Genomic DNA, 21,897 nt, shown 5'->3' with positions numbered 1-21,897 from the left:
AGAGGCAGTCACCCTATCTGTGGCAGAAGATTACACAATGGATTCCAGCAGCCATAAGCTCTATCATCTACACGGCATGGATTCCAGACAACATCTGGAGCATTACTTTTCAGATAAACCCGATATGGTCTTTGAAGAGGATTTCTTGATTTTTCTCATTGAAAATTTTACAAAAACTTTCTCTGCGGGTAAGTTCATTTTGATGTTTTTAATTTTGTATTTTTTATATTTTTATTGTAAAACAGTGTATACCTTTTTAAATTAAAGGGGTTGGCCACTTTATAGTAAAATTGCTCAGTGTACAGTATTAGTAAGTGTACTCACTGTATATACTGACAGCAGCTCCCTGTGTACCTCATAGAGCTAACATCAGACTCCCCTTCTCCATCCTGTGCTGCCCTGCTCTGTGGGGTTTTGGTCCATAAGATTGCTGACATGGAGGAGCATGTGACCAGGCCCCGCCCCCCCAGTGTCCACCACACAGCCTATATATGTCTATGAAGGACACAGTGGACAGGGCATGGTCACATGCTCCTCCATGTCGGCCATTTTGTGGACTGAAACAAAACAGAGCAGGGCACCCCAGCCTGGTGAAGGGGAGTCTGATTTTAGCTCATCCGGGATGGTCTTTTCAGAGAACGGCCATTCCATGACCCGGCCGGGTCACGGAACGGCTGGTCTCATACGAGGTCTGAACATGGCCTGATGGTGGGTAGGGAGTGCAACTGCTTGAGGACGTTAATGTTTTATCAGAGGAGAGTGAAGGCTACATGTGTGCACAGCTGATCCATGAATTATTTATGAATGCTGCTGGAGATAGCTGATCACTGTACTCGGCTTTTGGCTACCTCCGGCAGCTCCTATAGCGAATGAATAGAGTGGAAGTATGCACATTTGTAACCGTTACTCCATTCTGAGATTAAACGTGTTGTACATTAAAAAAAAAAAAAAAAACCTTTAAAATCAACTGGTGCCAGTAAGTGCCAAATCTTGTGTCTTTCAGTACTTTCAGCTGCTGTAGTGATGTATTGTTTCCAGTCTGACACAGTGCTCTCTGCTGACACCTCTGTACATGTCAGGAACTGTACAGAGCAGCGACAAATCCCCATAGAAAACCTCTTCTCCTCTCCAGACTGAAAAGTATACACCACTTCCTGCAGGACATACAGCAGTTGATAAATACTGGAAGACTGGAGATTTTTTAATAGAAGCAAATTACAAATCTTTCTGGCACATGTTGATTTGAAAGAATCGTTTTTTTTTTTTCTTTTTTTCTTTTTTTTTCTGAACTGTCGCCACCCGCGGTGTAGAGGGCAGCCCTGCAGTTACAGAACTACACAACCATTAAGGGTGCATCCACACGTACAGGATCCGCAGCAGATTTGATGGTGGAGATAATGGAGATTCAAAACAAATCAAATCTGGGCCATCAAATCTGCTGCGGATCTGTTACGGATCCTGTACGTGTCCACCCTAAGGCTATTCACTGAATAGAGGCAGCAGAAAACTGATATGGTCTCTAGCCAGGATTCCTTCAGCCTGCAGCACTACCTACGTAAGTTCCGTGGAAATCACGGCAGTTGTTTCAATGGCCGTGATTTCCACAGAACTTACATAGTGTGAACATAGCCTAAAGCAACATATTAGCAAAAAAAGAAAAAGAAAAGAAAGAAAAGTCCCCAGAATAGCCCTTTAATTAATGCTTTTTGTCCAGATGAGGCTAAGGGGTTTGTGTGACTGAGAAATTGCTAGGGAACCTCTGTGGACACATGAACACATAGTATATTATGTGGAGAAGCCTGCCATGTGATGGACAGGTAATGGCCACTATCTGACAGCTCCTACATAGATGCTGACTTCCTCAGCATGCCCATGGTCTATGATATTGTGTGTTTAGAACATGTATAGCACATTATCCTAATAGATGGTTTAATATTCAAAAAATCCTTCTGCAGGTCATATTAGAGGAGATGTCCTGATTGACCTCAGCATTGGTTCCATGATTCATCATCTCTATGCGCCCAGTGAGTTTTTCAAAGCCATTATCATCCTCAAGGTTCGAGACAGATGCATCCTGGAGCTGAAGAGATGGCTGAACACACGGACAGGAGCATTTGAATGGGGACATGCTACACAGCTTCATGTCGACTTGGAAGGAAAGAGGTGAAATTTTTCTCCTAGTTTTAGGGGAATCCCTTATATTTACAATTAACATTAAAGGGGTTCCATCGGTGGGCCCCGTATCGCAGCTCTCCGGTCGCCGGCCACTTCCAGGTGTCTGATGTGGGCCCGAGACGATACGTCTCAGGTCCGCTAACCCAGTCAGTGACAGGTGGGATCTGAGCGGACTTGAAAAGCATCCCGCCTCCTTAACTTACTGGCTGAGCGGATCTGAAACGTCACGTCTCGAGCCCGCGTCAGACACCAGGAAACGTCCGGGAACTGGGGACCGAAGCGCTGTGATGCGGGACCCGCCGCTGGAACCGAGGAGGTGAGTGGACGTCTTTTCCCTCAGCCACCTCCTCCCTGGTCCCAGCAAAAAAGTGCCCCCCCCGCTGGAGTACCCCTTTAAGGCATCATCTTACCACCTAATTCCTAAAATTCTAGGCTCAGCCTACATCAAATTACTCTCTAAATAACCCAAGTTAACGCTCCATGTCATGCTATAGTACTATGAAGCTATTTAAGCAGCTGAGCTCCCTTCAGAGATGGTGAGTTTCAGCTGTTATCAGTGGTCAATGACTAAAAGCAGAAATTCTGATGGTCATTTTTTACCCCCTAAAATACCACAATCTATCGCAATTGTAGTGTTCAAGTGTGTCGGTGACAACAGCAGCTCCTGTCACTGACCGATTGGAACCCCTGTTGTGTGACTGCTGGGGTCCTGATAGGTTTTCCTTACAGCCACATGGTACATTTTTAGATCTGTTCTGTCCGATTGGCAATCTGTTACTAGAGTCTGCCTGGAATAGCATTGACCAGTATAAGCAATCTAATGATTGCATAGAAAAACCCACTAGAGGGATTAATAAAGAATAAAATAATATCACAATAAAAGCTGAAATCACTTCCTTTTTCCATTTTGCAAATAAAAATGTAAAAAAGAAAATAAATAAATAGTCATATTTGGTATCATAATAGAATAGTATTGATCAGTATAAGCAATCTTATGATTGCTTATAAAAGCCCCTAAAGGAAACTAAAAAAAAAAAAATTCTAAATCCCCCCACCAAAAAAGTTAACATATTTGGTAATATAGTACGCACAATTTTCCGAATCATAGGTATAACAATATATATATATATATATATATATATATCAATCAAAATAAGTAAAAAGTGATTGAAAATTCCAATTTTAATTATATTACAAAAAAGAAAAAGAGATGTTACTGTAAAATAGAAAATCTATATAAACAGAAGTATCATTTAAATCGGATTGACCAGATGATCTGCCGGCCTTCCTGATGTCACTGGACCTTCCCCAAATAACTCTGCCTGACTGGGACCCGCTGTTGCCACTGCCTATTGGCCGCCCGGTCCGTCCAAGCGGAGCCTCGGCTCCGGATGATTGAGGTCGCTACGAGGCTCCACACCGTCGTGTTCTACAGTGCCTTCCCTACTTGAGATGTATCTTTTTCTCCTAATGTTGGCTGGTTGCTTCATTTTGGTTTTGCTTTTTTTTGCAGCTGCATTGTGTTTATTATGTTCGCATTATGTGGTTGCTGACAGAATGTAGTTGGTTTTAGGATTTATTCTGTAGCATAGTCTGCTGCCTCCACGAGGAGGATTCCACGGCCTTCCTTGGCCGCCACCAGGGGGTGTTTTGTTATTTTTGCGCTTACTGTTTGTTCCAGAAAGGGGTGTTGCTTACTAAGATTTTTCATTTTTGGTGCCCTGTCACGGACTCGCAGACCTCATCTGTTAGTCCGTCCCTCACTAGGTTAAGACGCTCTAGGCGTCGTTGCACCCATTTGGGTTTTTCTGGGTAGTGTAGCTCCTACTTGGATTTGGAGGTTTCCCCCTTGGAAACCTTCTATTTCTGACTGCAGGCTCAGTCCTCTGCTCTGGTCCTTCCCATCTTTCATTTCTCTCTTCTTTCTTTCTACCCTAGTCTCTTCTCTCTCCCTCTTTCTAGGGCCTCCCTTTGAGGGTGTGGGGGCGGCGGGGATGGACATCAGGCTGGCGTCTCTCAACGTCAGGGGACTGAATGTCCCACAAAAACGATCGCAAATCATTTACTCCATGCACAGGCAAAAAGTCCATATCCTGCTACTGCAGGAAACGCATTTTAAGACCTCTCAGACTCCTCGCATGAGACTTAATTACTATAATGTCTGGTCCCATAGCACTAATCCCGCTGCCAAATCCAAAGGTGTTTCTATTGCTTTGCATAAATCCCTGCCACACACTCCCTACCAACCAAGGTAGCACTCTGCGTACGATCCTTAGGGCTGCTTCTACTTTTATTGATGGCTTGCTGATCTTAGGGGGCGACTTTAATCTGGTCATGGACCCCTCCCTGGATACCTCCTCCGGCAGAACTGCTGTGCCACGTTTAGAGTATGTGTTGGCACGATCGCTCCTGAGTATGCACACTCTAGTTGACATCTGGAGAATCCTTCATCCTGCGGATAAGGATTTTACTCACTATTCTGACGCGCACCGTACCTATGGCAGACTAGACATGTTCATGGTGGCGCAGTTTGCATTGACCCTTCATCCCACGGCCCACATAGGCACCGCTCTATGGTCAGATCACGCTCCGATCTTTATGTCTTTGCGGCTGCCGGGGCTGGTACCCAGGGAGTGGTCGTGGAGACTGAATGAGACACTAATCCGGGATGTGGCATGTAAGGCGGCCGTGTCCCAGACTATACAGGACTTTATCCGGGACCATGTTTCAGATGATACTGCTTTGCCTTTGCAATGGGAGGCTCTCAAGTGTGTGGTCAGGGGGACCTTGATTCAGCATGGGGCCAGGCTTAAGAGGGAGAGAGGTGCGAAAATTGTTGCACTGCTGGGTCGGGTCGAAGCACTTTCCACGGCCCATAAACGTAATGCCACCACTGAGACCTTGACGGAGCTGACCCTGGCTAGGGAACAGCTCAAGGATTGTCTTGCTAAGTCCTCTTCCTCTCAGCAGGAACGGTATCGTAGCTTCCTATATGAACACGCTAACAAAAGCGGCAGAACGTTGGCTCGGCTAATTCATCCGAGGACGCGGTTCACACACATACCTGGTCTCCTTGACCATCGCGGCAAAGAGGTACATAATCCTAAAGGGATCACTGCTCTTTTCTGCTCCTATTTCTCCTCTTTATACAACATTAAAAGTCGCTTTTCAGAGTTGCCGGTGGAGGAAAGGGAGACTAGGGTGTCTGTTTATCTGCTCGATACGGCACTACCTACCGTTCCTGTGGAGTCGGCTGAGGAGTTGGAGACCCCCTTCACTGAAGGAGAGTTTCAGTCGGCCATCACTGAGGCCAAAGGGGGCAAGAGTCCGGGGCCGGACGGCTTCACTGCCGGATTCTTCAAAACTTTCAAAGAGTTGTTAGTGCCATTCATGACCAAATGCTTCAACAGCGTTTCCATGACCTGTCCCTTCCCTCGCCAATCCCTAGAGGCACATGTGGTGGTCTTGCCCAAACCTGGTAAAGACCCTAAATATTGCAAAAATTACCGCCCTATCTCCCTTATCAATTGCGATCTCAAACTTTATGCCAAGGTATTGGCCTCTCGTTTGAGCCCCCTCATCTCTCAAATCATCCATGTTGACCAGGTCGGTTTTGTTCCTGGTAGGGAGGCAAGGGACAACACCCTTAGGACGCTCTCGCTACTGTCATGGGCTGGCCGTACGGGATCTCCCTTGTGCTTGCTCTCCATTGATGCTGAAAAGGCTTTTGATAGAGTGCATTGGGGATTCCTGCGGTCGGTCCTGGCGGGGGTGGGGTTGGGCCCGCACTTTGTGGAAAGAATCATGGCGTTGTATTCTTGCCCGTCAGCCCGGGTGCGGGCCAATGGCGTACTCTCTAGTCCGTTTGCAATCCACAACGGTACGCGCCAGGGCTGTCCCTTGTCTTCCATGCTTTATATCCTCACGATGGAACACCTAGCTGTAGCCCTTCGGCAGAATCTAGCGATCAAAGGGGCGATATTTGGGCGGGATCACCACAAATTGGCTCTCTATGCAGACGATCTTCTTCTGTACATATCTTCCCCCATCACTTCTCTCCCCTCTATTCTACAGGAATTCCAACGGTTCGGTGTCCTTAGTAATTTCAAGGTTAATCTGTCCAAAACTGAGGGTCTTAACATCTCAATCCCACCCGATGTCTTTAGCACGGTCAAGGCCTCCTTCCCCTTTCAGTGGCGGGAGGACTCTCTCATCTACTTAGGTGTTAGAATCCCTTCTGCTCTTAGCTCTCTCTTCTCTTTGAATTACACCCCCATGCTGAACAAGGTCCTTTCGGAGATGTCCTCATACTTCTTGAAATCGGCTTCCTGGTTTGGGCGGATGGCTATTGTGAAAATGGACATTCTCCCCAAACTACTGTACATTTTCCAGACCGTCCCCATTGTTGTGCCGGTGGCCTTTTTCAGGACTCTACGTCGAGCTGTCTCGAAATTTGTGTGGGGCAAGAGCAGGCCACGGATTAAACATGCAGTTCTCACGCAGTCCAAATCTTTGGGCGGCATGGGTCTGCCTGATTTGCGCTTCTACCACGAAGCGGCGGTTATGCGTGGAGTCCTGGACTGGGTGCGCTATAGAGGCCTGAAAAGGTGGGTAGACGTGATGTTTTCTTTGTGTCCGGTTAGCCCCTCCGCTCTCCCCTGGATACCCCCCGGGGACCGATCCGTTCTTCCAAGCCTTCCTTTTCTAGTGTCACATACGCTCTGCGTCTGGGATAGATGGGTCACTAAACGGGGGTTATCCACTGTCCCTGGGCCGCTCTCCCCAATACTTTAAAACTCGAAATTCCGGCCCGGATGGCAGGCACACACGTTCCTGTTGTGGGACCAGTTTACATGTCCTAGAGTACGGGATTGCATGACGGGTGGAGCTGTATCATCCTTGGCCTCCCTTCAAGCCCAGTCTACAAGGGGCCTGCTATCCTGGCTGGAATATGGTCAGTTGGTTTCTTTCATCCGGGCCCTCTTTCCGCGGGGCACCCACATACCTGCGCTCACTGATTTTGACAACCTGGCTGTCTCTGCTTCTCCGATCCCACATTGCATTTCGGTTATCTATCAGATCCTGATCAGTACTGTCAGTCCCGATAGAGCCCCCTTCTTTGCTAAATGGGATGCCGACCTTGCTACCTCGTTTGATGCTCAGTCTGTCCGGAAGATGTGCGAACTGACTCATGGTATCTCAAAGTCTGCTAAGGCTAAAGAAAAAAACTACAAAATCATCTCTCGGTGGTATTACTGTCCGGCCACCTTGCATAAAATGTTCCCTGAGACATCTGATCGCTGCTGGCGATGTCTGACGGACGCTGGTGACATGTTGCACATCTGGTGGGCCTGCCCGGGAATCCATGATTTTTGGGACAAGGTCTTAGGAATATATAGCGCATATTCTGGACAGACTGTCGTCAATTCGCCTCAGTTAGCCTTGCTGTCTAAAATTCCCGGCTCTCTTTCTAAGGCCAAAAAGGGAATCCTGCGACATTTTCTGACCGCTGCACGCTTAGTTATCCCCCGACATTGGAAATCCCCCCTTGTGCCCACCATAGCAGAGTGGATAGGTGAACTCAGGGACCTTGGCAGAATGGAGGAATTGGTGGCTGAGGCCCATGATAGATCAGACAAATTCGAAAAAGTGTCGTTTCCTTGGCGCCTATACATGGACTCTGAGGAGTTTCTGGCTCTTATTCGATAGCCCCTGGCGTGCAGGGGCTCTGGGTTTTAAGGCTGCTAAGCTGAGCCAGCGATGGTGTCCATTCCCCCACCCCATGCCCTCTTCTTCTCCCTCTCCACTTTACCCTTATCTCTTGCCTTCCTTTCTTACATTCTCTAACCTTTTTCTTGGAGTTTGCATTTCTATAGTTGTTATTTTATGCTGTTGCCTTATGGTGTCTTTGGGCACCCTGCCTTGTTCTTATGACTGTTGACGGTTTCTACAAATTCCTTTTGTTATAATGAAAACTTGACACCGTGTGACTTGCAGGTCACGTTTTGTTGCTTGATTACTGAACCTGTATCTGTTACCTGTGCACGATTGTCAATAAAATCAGATTACACATAAATCGGATTGACCTATAGAATAAGGTTTTACTATAAACTGCATTACATTGCAGTGAGACCCCCTAATATTACTTAAATTCTTCACTTTTTTCGAGGCTTATCCCAGAAATAATATTTTTTTGGGTTTGAGCATACATTTCATAGTAGATTGAAAGGAGTCATTACAAACTCCAATTGTTCCAGAAAAAAACAAGCCAGAGACCGCAGCTAGTAGCGGGCATGGTCCAATTGCCGTGCTCGCCAATTAGCTTTTTAAATGCAGCTGTCAAAGTTGACAGCAGCATTTTAAAAGCTTCTTTTCCGGTCCCCGGTCTAGTGGGGGGGTGGTCTAGCGGTGGTCTTTACCCGGCCAGGGTCTGCGCCATAATGACGCTGATCCCAGCTCGGCTTTCTATTGCTCTCGGCTGCAGCAGCCGGGAGTGATAGAACACAGATCTCATTGATCTATGCAGTATATTTATACTGCATAGATCTCAATGAGAGATCAAAATAATAATACTAGAATTCCCCCAGCAGGAATAACTCTAACCTCAGGGGGAAAAACCCTAACCCCAGGAGGAATAACCCTAACCCCAGGGGGACTTCTAGTATGTGTATGTATTGTTTCACCCCCCCCCCTTCCCCATTTTATAAAAAAAAATAATAATAAATAAATAAATAAACCTATTTTGTATTGCCCAAACTATTAATTTATTTAATTCCTGAACTCTCATGGTAAATGTCCTAAGCGTAAAAAAAAAAAAATTCAAAGTGCAAAATTGCACATTTTTTTGCAATCAAGGTACCATTAGAAAGAACACATCATGGCGCAAAAAATGACACCTCACATGGGCCCATAGACCAAAGCCTAAAAGCGTTATAAGCATGGGAATAGAGCAATTTTAAGGAACATATTTTTTAACAGGTTTTAATTTTCTGAAAGCCATCAAATTAAATAAAAGTTGCACAAGTTACATATCGTTGTAATTGTAACAACTTGAGGAACATGCATAACAAGTCAGTTTTACCCTAGGGCAAACTACGTAAACACGAAACCTCCCCAAATTAAAAAAAAAAAAATGTTTTTGTTTTTTTTTTAATTTTACCACACATTTAAAAATTTTTTCTGGTTTTGCAGTGTACTTTATGCAAAAATTAAGCCTGTCAATGCAAAGTAAAATTAGTGGTGCAAAAAATAAGGGCTCATGCGAGTTTCTAGGTGAAAAAATGCAAGTCCTATTGCCTTTTATACACAAGGAGGAAAAAACGCAAACATTTTAATTGTTTCCAGTCCTTAAGGGGTTAAGGGATTAATGGGGTCAGTGCAAATGATAACGTATAAGCAGGTGCTTTGCTGAAGGATTGAGATGACTGAAACTTGTGCACGCTCTGGTTCATCCGAATCTGAGAATCTACGGCATTTAATTACAGGTGGCTAAAAAAGTTGGATTCAGCCATAGGGAGTTCTTGAAAACATAGATACAGATTATGTTTTCTAGAGCTAGAGCTATAGAGCTATATTTAACCTTAGAGCTACATCCAACTTCTTCAGCCACCGGTATAAAAATGCGACACTCTAATATCCGGATGAACCTGAGCGTGCTCAAGTTTTGCTCCACTCTATAGTTCTGCAAAGCACATGCTTATATTTTTTCATTTGGACTGAATGTTCTATTAGCTGTGGTAAAAACAATTCAATTCCTCAATACAGTTCAATTCTTCCTAATGTACAGTAAAATGTGTGTTTGGAGAAAAGCAATCCTCTGTTAGTGAAGACTTCAAAAGAGAAGGATTTAGGGTTGGTAATTTATGACACCTCACAATGAGTCACCAGTGCAGCCAGGCAGTAGGGGAAGCTAATCGTATGCTGGGCTGTATAGCTAGAGGTAAAACCAGTAGGAAGAGGGAGATTGTCTATGTAAGGAGCAGCTACCGGCACTGCCACCTCATGCGGTCTGGTTCATGCGTAGGAAGATAGGAGTTGTATTAATGGTAATTGTACAGCTCTGGTGGCGCTCACTTTGCGAGTTGCAGTATAGCAAGTTTGTAATCATTGAAAAGAGAAGTATGCCAGGGTACTCACCAGTAAACGTGCTGTAATGTTTATTATATGAAATTCATTGCAGGTTAAAAAGCAGGCAGCAGAGAGGACACAGCACCCTCAGCAGACTGCTGTTTCACGTTTCCACGCTTCGTCAGTCACTGACGAAGCGTGGAAACGCGAAACAGCTGTCTGCGACACACAGCTAGCTCAGCCCATCAAAATATTTTATTCTTCTTTGATTCAATGCAAGTTTATCCAAAACTACTGGTGGCCAATTGTACGGGTCTAACTGTCCTTGTTATGTTGATTGTTCAAGAATCTCTTCATTTTTTCACCTTATTTTCAGTGCCGAGTTACAGGACAAAGAAGGAAAAGTGAGAGAAGCGGCTCAACATGTTGCAAAATGTGACCTTAATAAACAAAATATAATGGATCCAGTGGTCTTACCGCCAGCCGATTGTATCATCAGCTGTTGGCTCCTAGATGCCATCTGCGAAGATCAAAATGATTACATCAGATATATCAGGAAGTTCTCAGAATTGCTGAAACCTGGAGGACATCTCATAATATTTGGGTGTTTAAATGTAACATATTACACAGTGGGGAGAGACAGGCTCCGTGCTCTCACATATGATGAGGATTTTGTCAGGAAAGCTCTAGTTGGAGAAGGATTCGTCATTGATAAGTGTGTAACTAAGAAGAGAACGGGTATCAGTGACCTTATTGACCATACAGGTGTCATATTCGCTGCAGCTCACAAGGAGAAGTAGGTCGTAGTGATGAGTGAATAGTGAGATATTCGAATATTCAATATTCGTACGAATATCACGCGAATATTCGAATATTCGATCGAATATTCGATCCCTTTAAAGTCTATGGGAACAAGTATTTGATCAGTGAAAAACATCTAACAAAACCGGAAGCTAGGGGATTTGAACGCATATCAAATATTTATCGAATATTCACGGGATATTCGTACGAATATTCGAATATCTCACTATTCGATCGAATATCTATTCTATCGAACAGTATTCGCTCATCACTAGTAGGTCGGAATGGAAACTTACTAGTCTGTATGTCAAGACTTTATATGTAAAGCTTTAAATGGCCTTTATGATCTTAGTTACGAAGGCTGTCTGTAGACAATCTGGTTAATTTAATTATTTGTGTTTAGTGCCTGCTAGAAGTAAATACAGAAATCTATAAATGTTAGTATTAATGGATGGTGTATCATGTATGCCAGAAGAGATTTTTAAATTAAATAACTCATATCACTTGTCACTCCCAGAGTTTGTGGTCCAGACTCGACTACTTTTTGTCCTCTGATGTTCTGCTCAGAAAAAAATAAGTGAATAGCAGACATAGTAGTCACTAACCATTCACCAGTCTTAATAGAGGTAGAGGAAAACGCCCCGTGAGGCACAAATTTATACAAATTTCATAAAAAGCAACACAGAGGCCATCAAATCCGCATGGGTGACTGCAACGGCAACATATAATTTGTGGCTAGAGTGTCTATAAGGCTTCTACAGAGATAGGGTTGCCACATAATACTTTAGACATGGTAATAATACAGGCAAACCGCTGGTGTTTTTGGCAAAGGGTAGAAAGGCTCCCCAACATATTTTTAAAATGCAAGATGATAGAAGGCAAATCCACAAAACATCGGACAAGATAAACAGACTTTTGAGACAGTATTCTAAGCAGCTGTATTCTCAGAATACAATAGACATCACCAGAGGGGTTACTTTCCTAGACAGAGTGCGTATGACAGAGATGTCTGAGGAGGATAAAGCAATTCTTAATGTGACAATAAAGAAGATACAGAACAATATATGAAAAAGTAGCATTATCAAAAAGCACAAGGACCGGATGGATATCCTAGTGAATTTTATAGATAGAAGAGATCCCATCAGTACTAGAAAAACTGTTTAAAGGAGAAGTCCGGCCAAAACTATTTTTTAATATGTTATTACTTACGGAAAGTTGGACAAATTTCTAATGTATATTAATTATGGGAAATGCACATATACGGCTATTTCCCTTAATTTAGTAGATCAGGGAGACTTCAGATTCTCTAAAATACCGTGACGTCACAAATCGGGGGTGTAATTACAATGGAGTGTCCAGCAGGGGCGCACTATATATAGAAGTCAATGAGTACCATTGACTTCTATATATAGTGCGTCCCTGCTGGACACTCCATTGGAATTACAATGGATGTGTATGTAAATGTAATATACAGTGTTTTTGATTGAATACATTTATGAAATATTTTGGGGAGCAAGTGTCCTTGCTCCCCAAAATATTCCATAAATGTAATCAATCACTACATTTGGATACTGTAAGCCCGCCGAACCGCTGCTGTCGCTCTGGACTACACTGAACTACTACTCCCATTACCTGCTCATAGCATGCGCAGGTGATGGGAGGTGTAGTAGCTTTGTTATGGCTATGAGATCATCGCCGCCGCCACCACTGATGCTGCCGGGCGCCGCTCATCACTGCAGCCATCATCCCCCTCCGCTCCCCCCTCCTGCTTCTTCTGGGATCCGGCAACTTTTCACTATCTGATGGCTGACTCCCTGCCCGGCCGCCGCTCTCCGATCACACATACCGGGTCCGGGTGCTTCCTGGTGTCCCCGGCCAGAACTTGTGATCGGAGAGTGGCGGCCGGGCAGGGAGTCAGCCATGAGATAGTGTAAAGTTGCCGGATCCCGGAAGAAGCAGGAGGGGGGAGCGGAGGGGGATGATGGCTGCAGTGATGAGTGTATGAGGCTATTATGTAGTTTAAGTTAAATGCACTGTAGTGCAGGAAAGGCGACAATGTCCGGGAAATAATTAAGGGCTTTTATATGCCCGACATGGTGTATTTATGGGGTACTGGTACTGGTTGCCGGTTACCATCCTCTGAGTCAAGGGATCATCTATAATGTTATGAGCATCACGTCTATCCCCCATCCCAGGAAGTAAAATCCCCCCTCCCATGTCCCAGTTTAAGAAGGGGAAATACACCATGATGCTATACACTAATGCAGGCATGTCCAAACTTTTTTTGAAGAGTGCCAAATTTGATGAAGTGAACATGTGCGAGGGCCGACCATTTTACATGCTACATGCTATATGCTTTATAACACAGGCAGATAATAGCAAGCTGGATACCTGGGGGGCCGTAAAAGTTCGGAACGCGGGCCGCAAATGGCCCTCCGGACGGACTTTGGACATGCCTGCACTAATGTATTTATTAATTCTATATAGTTACAGTCTGAGTGATTTGCTATGTTCAGACGCTGTATGAGACCGGCTGTTTCGTATTCCGGCCGATACTGCAGTACCGGCCAGATGATCTTTAGCGCTGCTGAGTCCTGATGCGGGCGCATCCATGCGCCCCTGCATCTGAACTCTCCACTTAAGTACCGGCCGGATTATCTTTCCGGCTGGATGATCTTTCCGGCCGCAGAGCTCTGATGCTGGGGCATCAGCGCGCGCCCACATCAGAGCTTCCCATAGCACACAGTGAACCGAGTGGCCGGAGCCGCTAGCTTCACTGTGTGAACTGACAGGGTTTCCTACGGCCACAATTCATTGAATTGCGGCCGCAGAAAACTGACATGTCAGTTATTTGCGGCGCTGCACGGATCCCGGCCGGACTGTATACGATGTGTATACGCTCCGTCCGGGATCCCATAAAGAAACAGGCAATGTTCACATGCGCATAAAGTACGGCCGTTGTTGCCAATGGCAACAATGGCCGTACTTATACGTAGTGTGAACATAGCCTAACAGTGGACGGCCATCCATTTCAACAGTATGTGAACATGGCTTTTCTGTGTTTTCAATCCACTCCTGGTTTTGGTTAAACAATACTGGCCATAATACTGAGCAAAAATACTGTGTGGGAATGGAGACTTAGGTCACATATACACAGTGTATTTGGTCGTTAAACAGTGGCTGTTGTTGCAGAGTGCAACAACGGCAATTGTTTAACAGCACTTCTTCTGTCAGGAGCCAGCCATGATGCTCAGCTCCCGACATGGCCGGGTGCAGGGAGTACGCCGACAGCATCCCTAGCTACCGGCTACCCGCTAGGGACACGTGGGCTAATGTCTGGTATCTTGCCGTGGCTGGGGCTTACCTGTCCCCAGCCGAGCAGCTTAGGTGTATTAAATTAGTGATCATGCAGATAACAGCCAGCACTTCTAGTTAGCTTCAGTCTATGCTGCAGGGCTGAAGTCTCAGTCCCCAATCATGGGGCCTGGGGCTGGGACTCCGGCTTCTGTAAAACCACTTTATGAAACCATATCCCTTTGCCTGCGATAGAGCTTTATACATGAGTTTACTCTTGACCTAACACTTGTTCCTGATTTGTATTCCTGGTTTCCCAAATTTTAAGCTTTTGACTGTTTGACTAGCTCCGTGGATTACGTTCTTGTACCGCACTGACAGCTAGTTGCTTACCCGGACCTCTGACCACATGTTTTTGTGTTTGTTTGTCCTGTCCTTGTTCAGTGTCGCACCTGCATAGGTTAGGGACTTTCAAACAGTTGTCCACTGCGGCTTAGGGCAGTCGAGCCAATTAGGGATAGCGGGGCGGGTGTCAGTGCCAGGGTATCACCTGTGCAGTGTCGTCCAGTTCCCTAGTCTTTCTAGCAGCTTCATTATGTCTTTTTTTTTTTTTTTTTAACACGTATCGCATTTTATCCTAGTAGTTTAATATTCATAAATTATATTTGCAGGTAACATTAAAGGAGATGTCCTGATTGACCTCAGTGCTGGTTCCTTTGTTCATCATCTCTATGCGCCCAGTGAGTTTTTTAAACACATCATAGTGTTGAAGGTCAATGACAGATGCATTATGGAGCTGAAGAGATGGCTGGACACACGGACAGGAGAGTTTGAATGGGGACATGCCACAAAGATTCATGTAGAAATAGAAGGAAAGAGGTGAAGTATTTCTCCAATTCGCGTTCAAACCTGCCAACACTGTTATCTAGCTAGGAGACGTAAAGAGTCAAAAGGGGGTGTAAACTTAGGCCACACCCCCTTTCCCCCGGCCGAATTCCCTAAGAGGTGCACACCGAATTCGGACAGCCGGGAGCCCCAACCTGCACCCAGCGTACCAAATCTACACCTGCTTTTTGTGAGCAGGTGTAAATCATGACAACTGAGGTGCGGGAGGAGGCCTTGCCGCTCCTTCTCCCTGGCATACGCCCCTGCCATACCTTTCATAAGTGTCCCCCAAAGAGTCTTTCTTGATCTCCTGAGGTGCAGCAAGCTGTAACACCTACTTGTCCCCCCTCCGATATATGAACCTGCTTGGGACTTCCAGAAGTCAAGAAAGCAGGGATGGGGGAGAGAGAGGAGGCATTATAGCCTGCTGCAGATCAGGAGCTTTAGGCTATGTTCACACAACAACTTTCAACGGTCGCCAAACAGTGCCAAACAACGGACATTATTTAACATAACCGGCCATTCTTTAACATTCTTTGGCAGCCATAACATAATTTTGGCAACAATGACGGCTTTTGTTACATTAATTAGGTTTAGGTTGAATGATTGTCACCTTCAACACCCTTGGGTGTGACTATTTTTGAAGGTAAAATGAATTTTGTAGAAAAGATGGTGAAAGGACGGCTAAAAATAAAAAAATAAATATGCATAAACAAATTAAAATAACGGTCATTGTTTGCTAAAAATTGGCCCCCAATAAATGTCCTGAGAAGAAGAAGGATTACTACTGTACTTAAAGAGGACCTGCCACCCCCTGTGCCGGGGTGACAGGCTCCCTACCGGGAGCGGGACTCGTCCAGATGAGATAGGTATAAGGGCATCTAGCTGGGGGTTGGGAGCCTGTCACCCTTTTTCTGTTCATTGATGTGTAATAGTGTGTAATAGGGTTGATATTCCCAAAAGTTTTTGTAAAAATAAAAAATAATTTAGTTTTACTAGATAAGTAAAAAAAAGAAAAGGGCAGCTTAATGTCTCCAAATGTAATCGAATTTCATTAAAACAGCCCAAACTGTAGTAGTTACCTAACTGGGATTATTACAGAAGGGTGAATTTGTTTACGCATGTTGTTGTAAAAGTGTCAAAAATGTAAAAAAACACAATAAAAAAAGTCAATCAGCCAGTCACTCACGCAATTTCCGCCATTCTCTGTCCCTATATCACTCTGTTAGTCTCTCCCTGCTCTGCTGTAACTGCCGGCTGCCATCCTGCTCTCTCCTCCACACACAGCCGACTGGCCACCTCCGTAAACGAACCGCCTTATATAGAGGGGGAGGTGCTGACATCACAGAGGGGCCTGCAGCTGATTGGACGGGCACCAGGGATTATGGTAATCCCCTTCTCCCACCCAGTAATACTCCAGACAGCATGTGCGGTCGCCAAATTTTTATTTATTTTTATTTTTTGCCCATTTTCTTAACAAATTTGGGTGAATTTGCTTTACAGAATGAACTAAATTGACAGCAAGATTCACAGAGAATCTTGATTCACCAGATTCGCTTCGCTTACCTCTAGCAGTTGCTTCTCCCCTACAGATGTCAAAATTGAACACTACTTTTCTGTTCTTATTTGGTTAAATTCATCTTTATTGTTGTCTATTTGTTGAGTTTCCATGCTGTCATATTCATGTTAACTATGGAACAGTCTGGTAATTTTTTTCCATTTTTTTCAGTGCCGAGTTACAGGACAAAGAAGGAAAAGTGAGAGAAGCGGCTCAACATGTAGTGAAATGTGACCTTAATAAACAAAATATCATGGATCCGATAGTCTTACCACCAGCCGATTGTATCATCAGTGTTTGTTTTCTAGAAGTTATCTGCAAAGACCAAGATGATTACATCCGATACATCAGGACGTTTTCAGAATTGCTGAAACCCGGAGGACACCTCCTATTATTTGGGGCTACAGATATGACATATTTCACAGTCGGGAATGACAGGATCCATACTTTCCCATATACTGAGGATTTTGTCAGGAAAGTTCTAGTTGGAGAAGGATTTGTCATTGATAAATGTGTAACTAAGGAAGCGACAGGTATAAGCGACCTTATTGACCATAAAGGTGTCCTATTCATTGCAGCTCACAAGGAGAAGTAGGTTGGAATAAAAACTTACATGATAAGGCTAGGTTCACACTGCGTATGAGTCAGCTAGCTTTTTTCGTAGCGATCTAAAATATGTCATTTACTTGGAAATCTTCGCCCAGCCCAATAAAACTCACAGAACATTTTTGATCCAAAAATCAAGTTCAATTTGACTGAAATAAATACTTTGTATGGGACCGCACTGAAATCCACGGCCGTGAGTTTCAACATTTCCGTCCTCAAACAATGGTCTTGTTCATTTTTCACGGCGCCGTATACGATCCGTCCGTAAGCTCATACGTAGTGTGCACTGTGCGGGCGTATATCGTATACTTCCCAGCTAACGCATCAACCTCGAAACTACGTGCGTATATTCGCGGTTCGCACTACGGACGGAAACATACGTAGTGTGAATGTAACCTAAGTCAATATGACAATAGTTTATATGAGATCAGTAAAATAAATACCTCCAAGGACCCACATACATTAGATTACATGTTATGAATACGCATCCCTATAATTACTTTAGACCTTTAATGGCTCAGAGAACAGTGCAATAAAATGAAGCACATTGCATTTAACTGTTTGTGTTCCTTATGTGGGTGGGAGATTTATCACCTGATACTGTATCTGTGGTAAATTAAACATATTGGGGGACATTTATGAAAGTATCAGCTGAGGTGTACACGAGGGAGAAGGTGCAGATTCAACCCTTCTCCCTAGCGTATGCCTGCCTGTTGGTTGGGCAGGAGGGGCTCGGGGGGGTGTAATGGGTGGCAAGTCAGGGAGGAGGCTGGCAGGCGTAAATCATGATCCTGGAAGCAGGTGTAGATTTAGTACGCAGGGCGCAGGTTCGGGCACCCAGTCAGCAGGATTCACAAAGAAGCATGCGCCTCTTAGTATATACTGACGTGGAGAAGGGGGAGGGCCCGATTTACTACCAGTGTACGAGTACGCCGGTCTTCATAAATCCCCCCCATTGAGCATTTCATATAATATTTAACATTTACTACAAGCAGTGACCAAAACCAGACCATATTAAATGAGGTTTGGGGCAGATATCTGGGGCAGATAGCACCTGACACAGACTTTTGTGCCTTAAAAGGGGCCAATCACTTATAACAGATCCTATATACTGCTCGCCATTTCAATTCTTTCGGCAGGCTGTGAAATCCTCCTGACCATAGAATGGAGTCTATGGCACGGGCGGAGATTAGAGCTGATCTGTTTGAGAAAAGTTGGTTCGAGTCATATATCTGCTGCAGAACATCTTTGGGAGCAAACCTGTCAATCACTTGAGACACCGCTGACACACACACACACACACACACACACACGCACATATACACCAGTGTTACAGACACTACAGTATATACTGTATAGCCACAGATACATGCACACACTGACATATATCCACAGATACAAACATACACTCACTGACATATACATATATACACAGACACATACTGTATGTAAACTCACTGACATATACATATACCCACAGATAGATACATACATACATACATACATACACTCACTGACATATACATATACCCACAGATACATACATACATACATACATACATACATACACTCACTGACATATACATATATACACAGACACATATGTACACACACTGACACACATACACAGCACTAACAGCTCCCAGGGTAGAAACTAGAATGGAGTGTCCAGAAGGAGGTGGAAAGGACCTTTCATGACGTTATGCCCATCCTTACACAGAGGTATTGAGGACCTTTGGGTCATTTGATAAGGTCCTTTATCCTTCTCTTTCTGTGTGTACAGGACCTGGCAGGTCCTGCTCCTCTGTCCCTCTCCTGTCCCTGGGGCTGAAAAGTACAGTGCCGGGTCCTTCTTCCTATGCGGGAGCGGGGATGCGGTGGTGGGCTGTCAGTGGCATACCTAACATGAAGGCAGAGCAGGGCTTTCTGGGGCCCCCTTCTTGCAAGGGCCCCATAGCAGTCGCCTTCCCTACCTTCATGGTAGCTACGCCACTGACTCCTAGCGGCCTGCGAATTTATCATAAGTCACACAGATAGGTAAAGTGCTGTGGAATCTGTGTGCGCTATACAAATAAAAGCATTATTATTGTTAAGGCCATGTTCACACTATGTGAGAGATCGGCTTTTCCGTGACCCGGCCGGTCTCTACAAAGATCATCCGGATGATCTTTCCGGCACAGTCTTCTGATGCAGGCGCATCAGCATGCGTTCGCATCAGAACTCTCGTAGCACACAATTAAGCAAGAGCCCGAAGCTGCTCACTTCATTGTGTGAACTGACATGTCAGTTGTTTATGGCGCCGTATGTGCATACGCTCCGGCCGGGATCCCATACAAGAACATTGATTCTAAAGTGCACATTACACCCTAAGGCCTTGTTAACATGGCGTAAGATACCGGCCGTTCCGTGACAGAATGGCCGGAGTCAGAGAAGATCATCCAAGCCGTTACTGCAGTATTGGCTGGATGATCTTCACTCCTCATGAATTGGGATGCGAGCGCATCCATGCGGGCAACTCAATTTGCCTCTACACACAATAGAGTGCGCAGCTGGAGTTGCACGCTCCATTGTGTGTGCACTTACATGTTTTCTGCGGCAGAAAACTGACATGTCAGTTTTTTAAAGTGCCCCTAGGGATCCTGGCTGGAGTGCATAGAGTCCAAAGATGGCAGCACTACGTACAGTAAGTTCCGTAGTAATCACGGCCGTAGTAATAATGTTGCTAGCACTGTAGAAGAAGCTAATTTTTCGGTAGAGTTAGACATAGTGGAGGAGATAGCTGATGGCCCAAAGATAATGAAAATATCGGCTATCACAGTACATTTAGCATCACAGGAGTCTAATAGTGATGAGCGAGTACTAAAATGCTTGGGTGCTCGTTACTCGAGACAAAAATTTCCCAATACTAGAGTGCTCGTTTCGAGTAACGAACTCCATTGAAGTCAAAGGGAGACTCGAGCATTTTTGCAGGAAACTCAAGTTCGGTTGAGGGAAGGTCGTGTGAAAAGCTGTCAACCTCAGAAATAAATGGAAACACCACGGAAACAGCAGGGACAGCATGTATGCATGCCTCTGAGGCTGCCTAATGTACCATTATGCCTAATTCTGGGCAACAGCCAAGGTTAAAACAGAGGGACAGCAATGCATTCTGGAACCTGTAGTACTGAGTACATCTGCTCAACCAGGAAATATAGACACACAAAACAGAACAAAAAACACAAAACAAATGGATTTATGGTAGTTTCAAAACTGGGATAGATAGGTAATAAATAATGCTATATGCTTCTGCAGAAGTTTCATTTTTTCTTGCCTCGATCCAGAGTTCCCCTTTAAGAAAAAATAAGAAAATATTAAATTAAGAAAAAAGTACAATATATCTATACATGGTGTCTCAGTAAGGAGTGGTGTGGTACATCATAGTGCAAATGTTTGGGGAAGAAAGCACACATCCTTCTAAACTATCAAGTGGTAAGTGGTAAAAGTAAACTCAAACTGTGCAATCAAACAACAACAAGCAATGAAAGTGTAGAACTTTAAACTTTTACAATGTGAACTATGAACTGAAAACAGTCACCCAACAATAGTGACATCCCATTCCCTAGTTGACTAATGTGACAATTCTAAGTGCTAACTGGTTTAAGTGCTAAAAAACAAGCATGAGCACAGCTAGATAGATTTCTCTCTCATACTATGCAAACTTACAATATGTATATATCCCAACAAATTAAACTGAAGGGTAACCATCATTTCCAAATTTCTGACATGTCACCAAACTTGTTAGGGTCCAATGGCTGGCCCTAACCCTACTTGCTTAAGTAGGGGGCAGAGGGCCCTCAGCAAAGTGCGGCATATGTTCCTTCCTGATCATCACTTCCCGGATAGACAAACAGAAACAAAAAAATGACAACCTGACCACCTCTGCCCTATTTTGGAAAGTGTTGGGGGTAAGGAGGCTGACATGTCAATATGAAAGTTATAGTCAGGTCAATCGTTCTATAAAGTGATAGTTACCCTCCCCTTTAAGGCACAAACAGCAATAATAAACCATTAACTGTGGCTGTGTGTATCCTAAACGTCATTTTTGTCAACTCCATTTCCTCACTCTCCTCCTCACTTTGAGTTACATCCATGACAACAACCTCACTGTCTGACAACCGGGTCTCATCGTCATCATCAGACACCTCTTCCAGCCCCGCTTGTAAGTCCCCACTCTCCCAAATCACCCACTGACTGCGTGAGCTGCATAGTTTGGGCATCAGGACAGATCGACTGCTCCGGTTGCTCTGACTCAGGGAAGGGTCCAGAAAATAGTTCCTGGGAGCATGATGGTGATGGTGGTGGATCTGAATCCCTTCTTTCCTTGGAGGGGCCAGGCTGTGGGGAAGGAGGCTGAGCTAATGGCTGGACCTAGATACACGCTGTGATACCCCCTTACAATGAGCAGTGAAGTTCTATGCAGGATGTACTACAAATCCCAGCAATACAGTGTAGTACCCATTAGTTTAGGGGGG

General features: G+C 44.6%; 2 protein-coding genes across 2 annotated transcripts; both read left to right on the top strand.

Moving 5' to 3' along the window:
- The first annotated feature begins 30 nt into the window (after positions 1-30).
- Positions 31-11,176, top strand: LOC138769792 (nicotinamide N-methyltransferase-like). The gene is made up of 3 exons (XM_069948477.1): positions 31-188; positions 1,956-2,163; positions 10,619-11,176. The coding sequence occupies exons 1-3, from the start codon at positions 38-40 to the stop codon at positions 11,040-11,042; spliced, it is 783 nt and encodes a 260-aa protein (XP_069804578.1). The 5' UTR covers positions 31-37; the 3' UTR covers positions 11,043-11,176.
- Positions 11,177-14,305: 3,129 nt separating this feature from the next.
- Positions 14,306-17,375, top strand: LOC138768630 (indolethylamine N-methyltransferase-like). Its single transcript, XM_069946580.1, has 3 exons — positions 14,306-14,474; positions 15,009-15,216; positions 16,952-17,375. The coding sequence occupies exons 1-3, from the start codon at positions 14,306-14,308 to the stop codon at positions 17,373-17,375; spliced, it is 801 nt and encodes a 266-aa protein (XP_069802681.1).
- Positions 17,376-21,897: the final 4,522 nt, after the last annotated feature.

The sequence above is a fragment of the Dendropsophus ebraccatus genome, chromosome 12 (assembly GCF_027789765.1).
Source record: "Dendropsophus ebraccatus isolate aDenEbr1 chromosome 12, aDenEbr1.pat, whole genome shotgun sequence".
Lineage (NCBI taxonomy): Eukaryota > Metazoa > Chordata > Amphibia > Anura > Hylidae > Dendropsophus > Dendropsophus ebraccatus.
Note: the sequence above shows the minus strand (reverse complement) of the source record. Positions and strands in the feature narration are given on the sequence as shown.

Bases quoted from the DNA above. Each gene is read 5' to 3' on its own strand.
- LOC138768630 (XM_069946580.1), top strand. From the start codon at position 14,306: ATGGCCGGGTGCAGGGAGTACGCCGACAGCATCCCTAGCTACCGGCTA. The intron at 14,475-15,008 runs GTTAGCTTCAGT...TTATATTTGCAG, and splicing joins GATAACAGCCAGCACTTCTA to GTAACATTAAAGGAGATGTC. The intron at 15,217-16,951 runs GTGAAGTATTTC...CATTTTTTTCAG, and splicing joins GTAGAAATAGAAGGAAAGAG to TGCCGAGTTACAGGACAAAG.
- LOC138769792 (XM_069948477.1), top strand. From the start codon at position 38: ATGGATTCCAGCAGCCATAAGCTCTATCATCTACACGGCATGGATTCC. The intron at 189-1,955 runs GTAAGTTCATTT...ATCCTTCTGCAG, and splicing joins TACAAAAACTTTCTCTGCGG to GTCATATTAGAGGAGATGTC. The intron at 2,164-10,618 runs GTGAAATTTTTC...CCTTATTTTCAG, and splicing joins GTCGACTTGGAAGGAAAGAG to TGCCGAGTTACAGGACAAAG.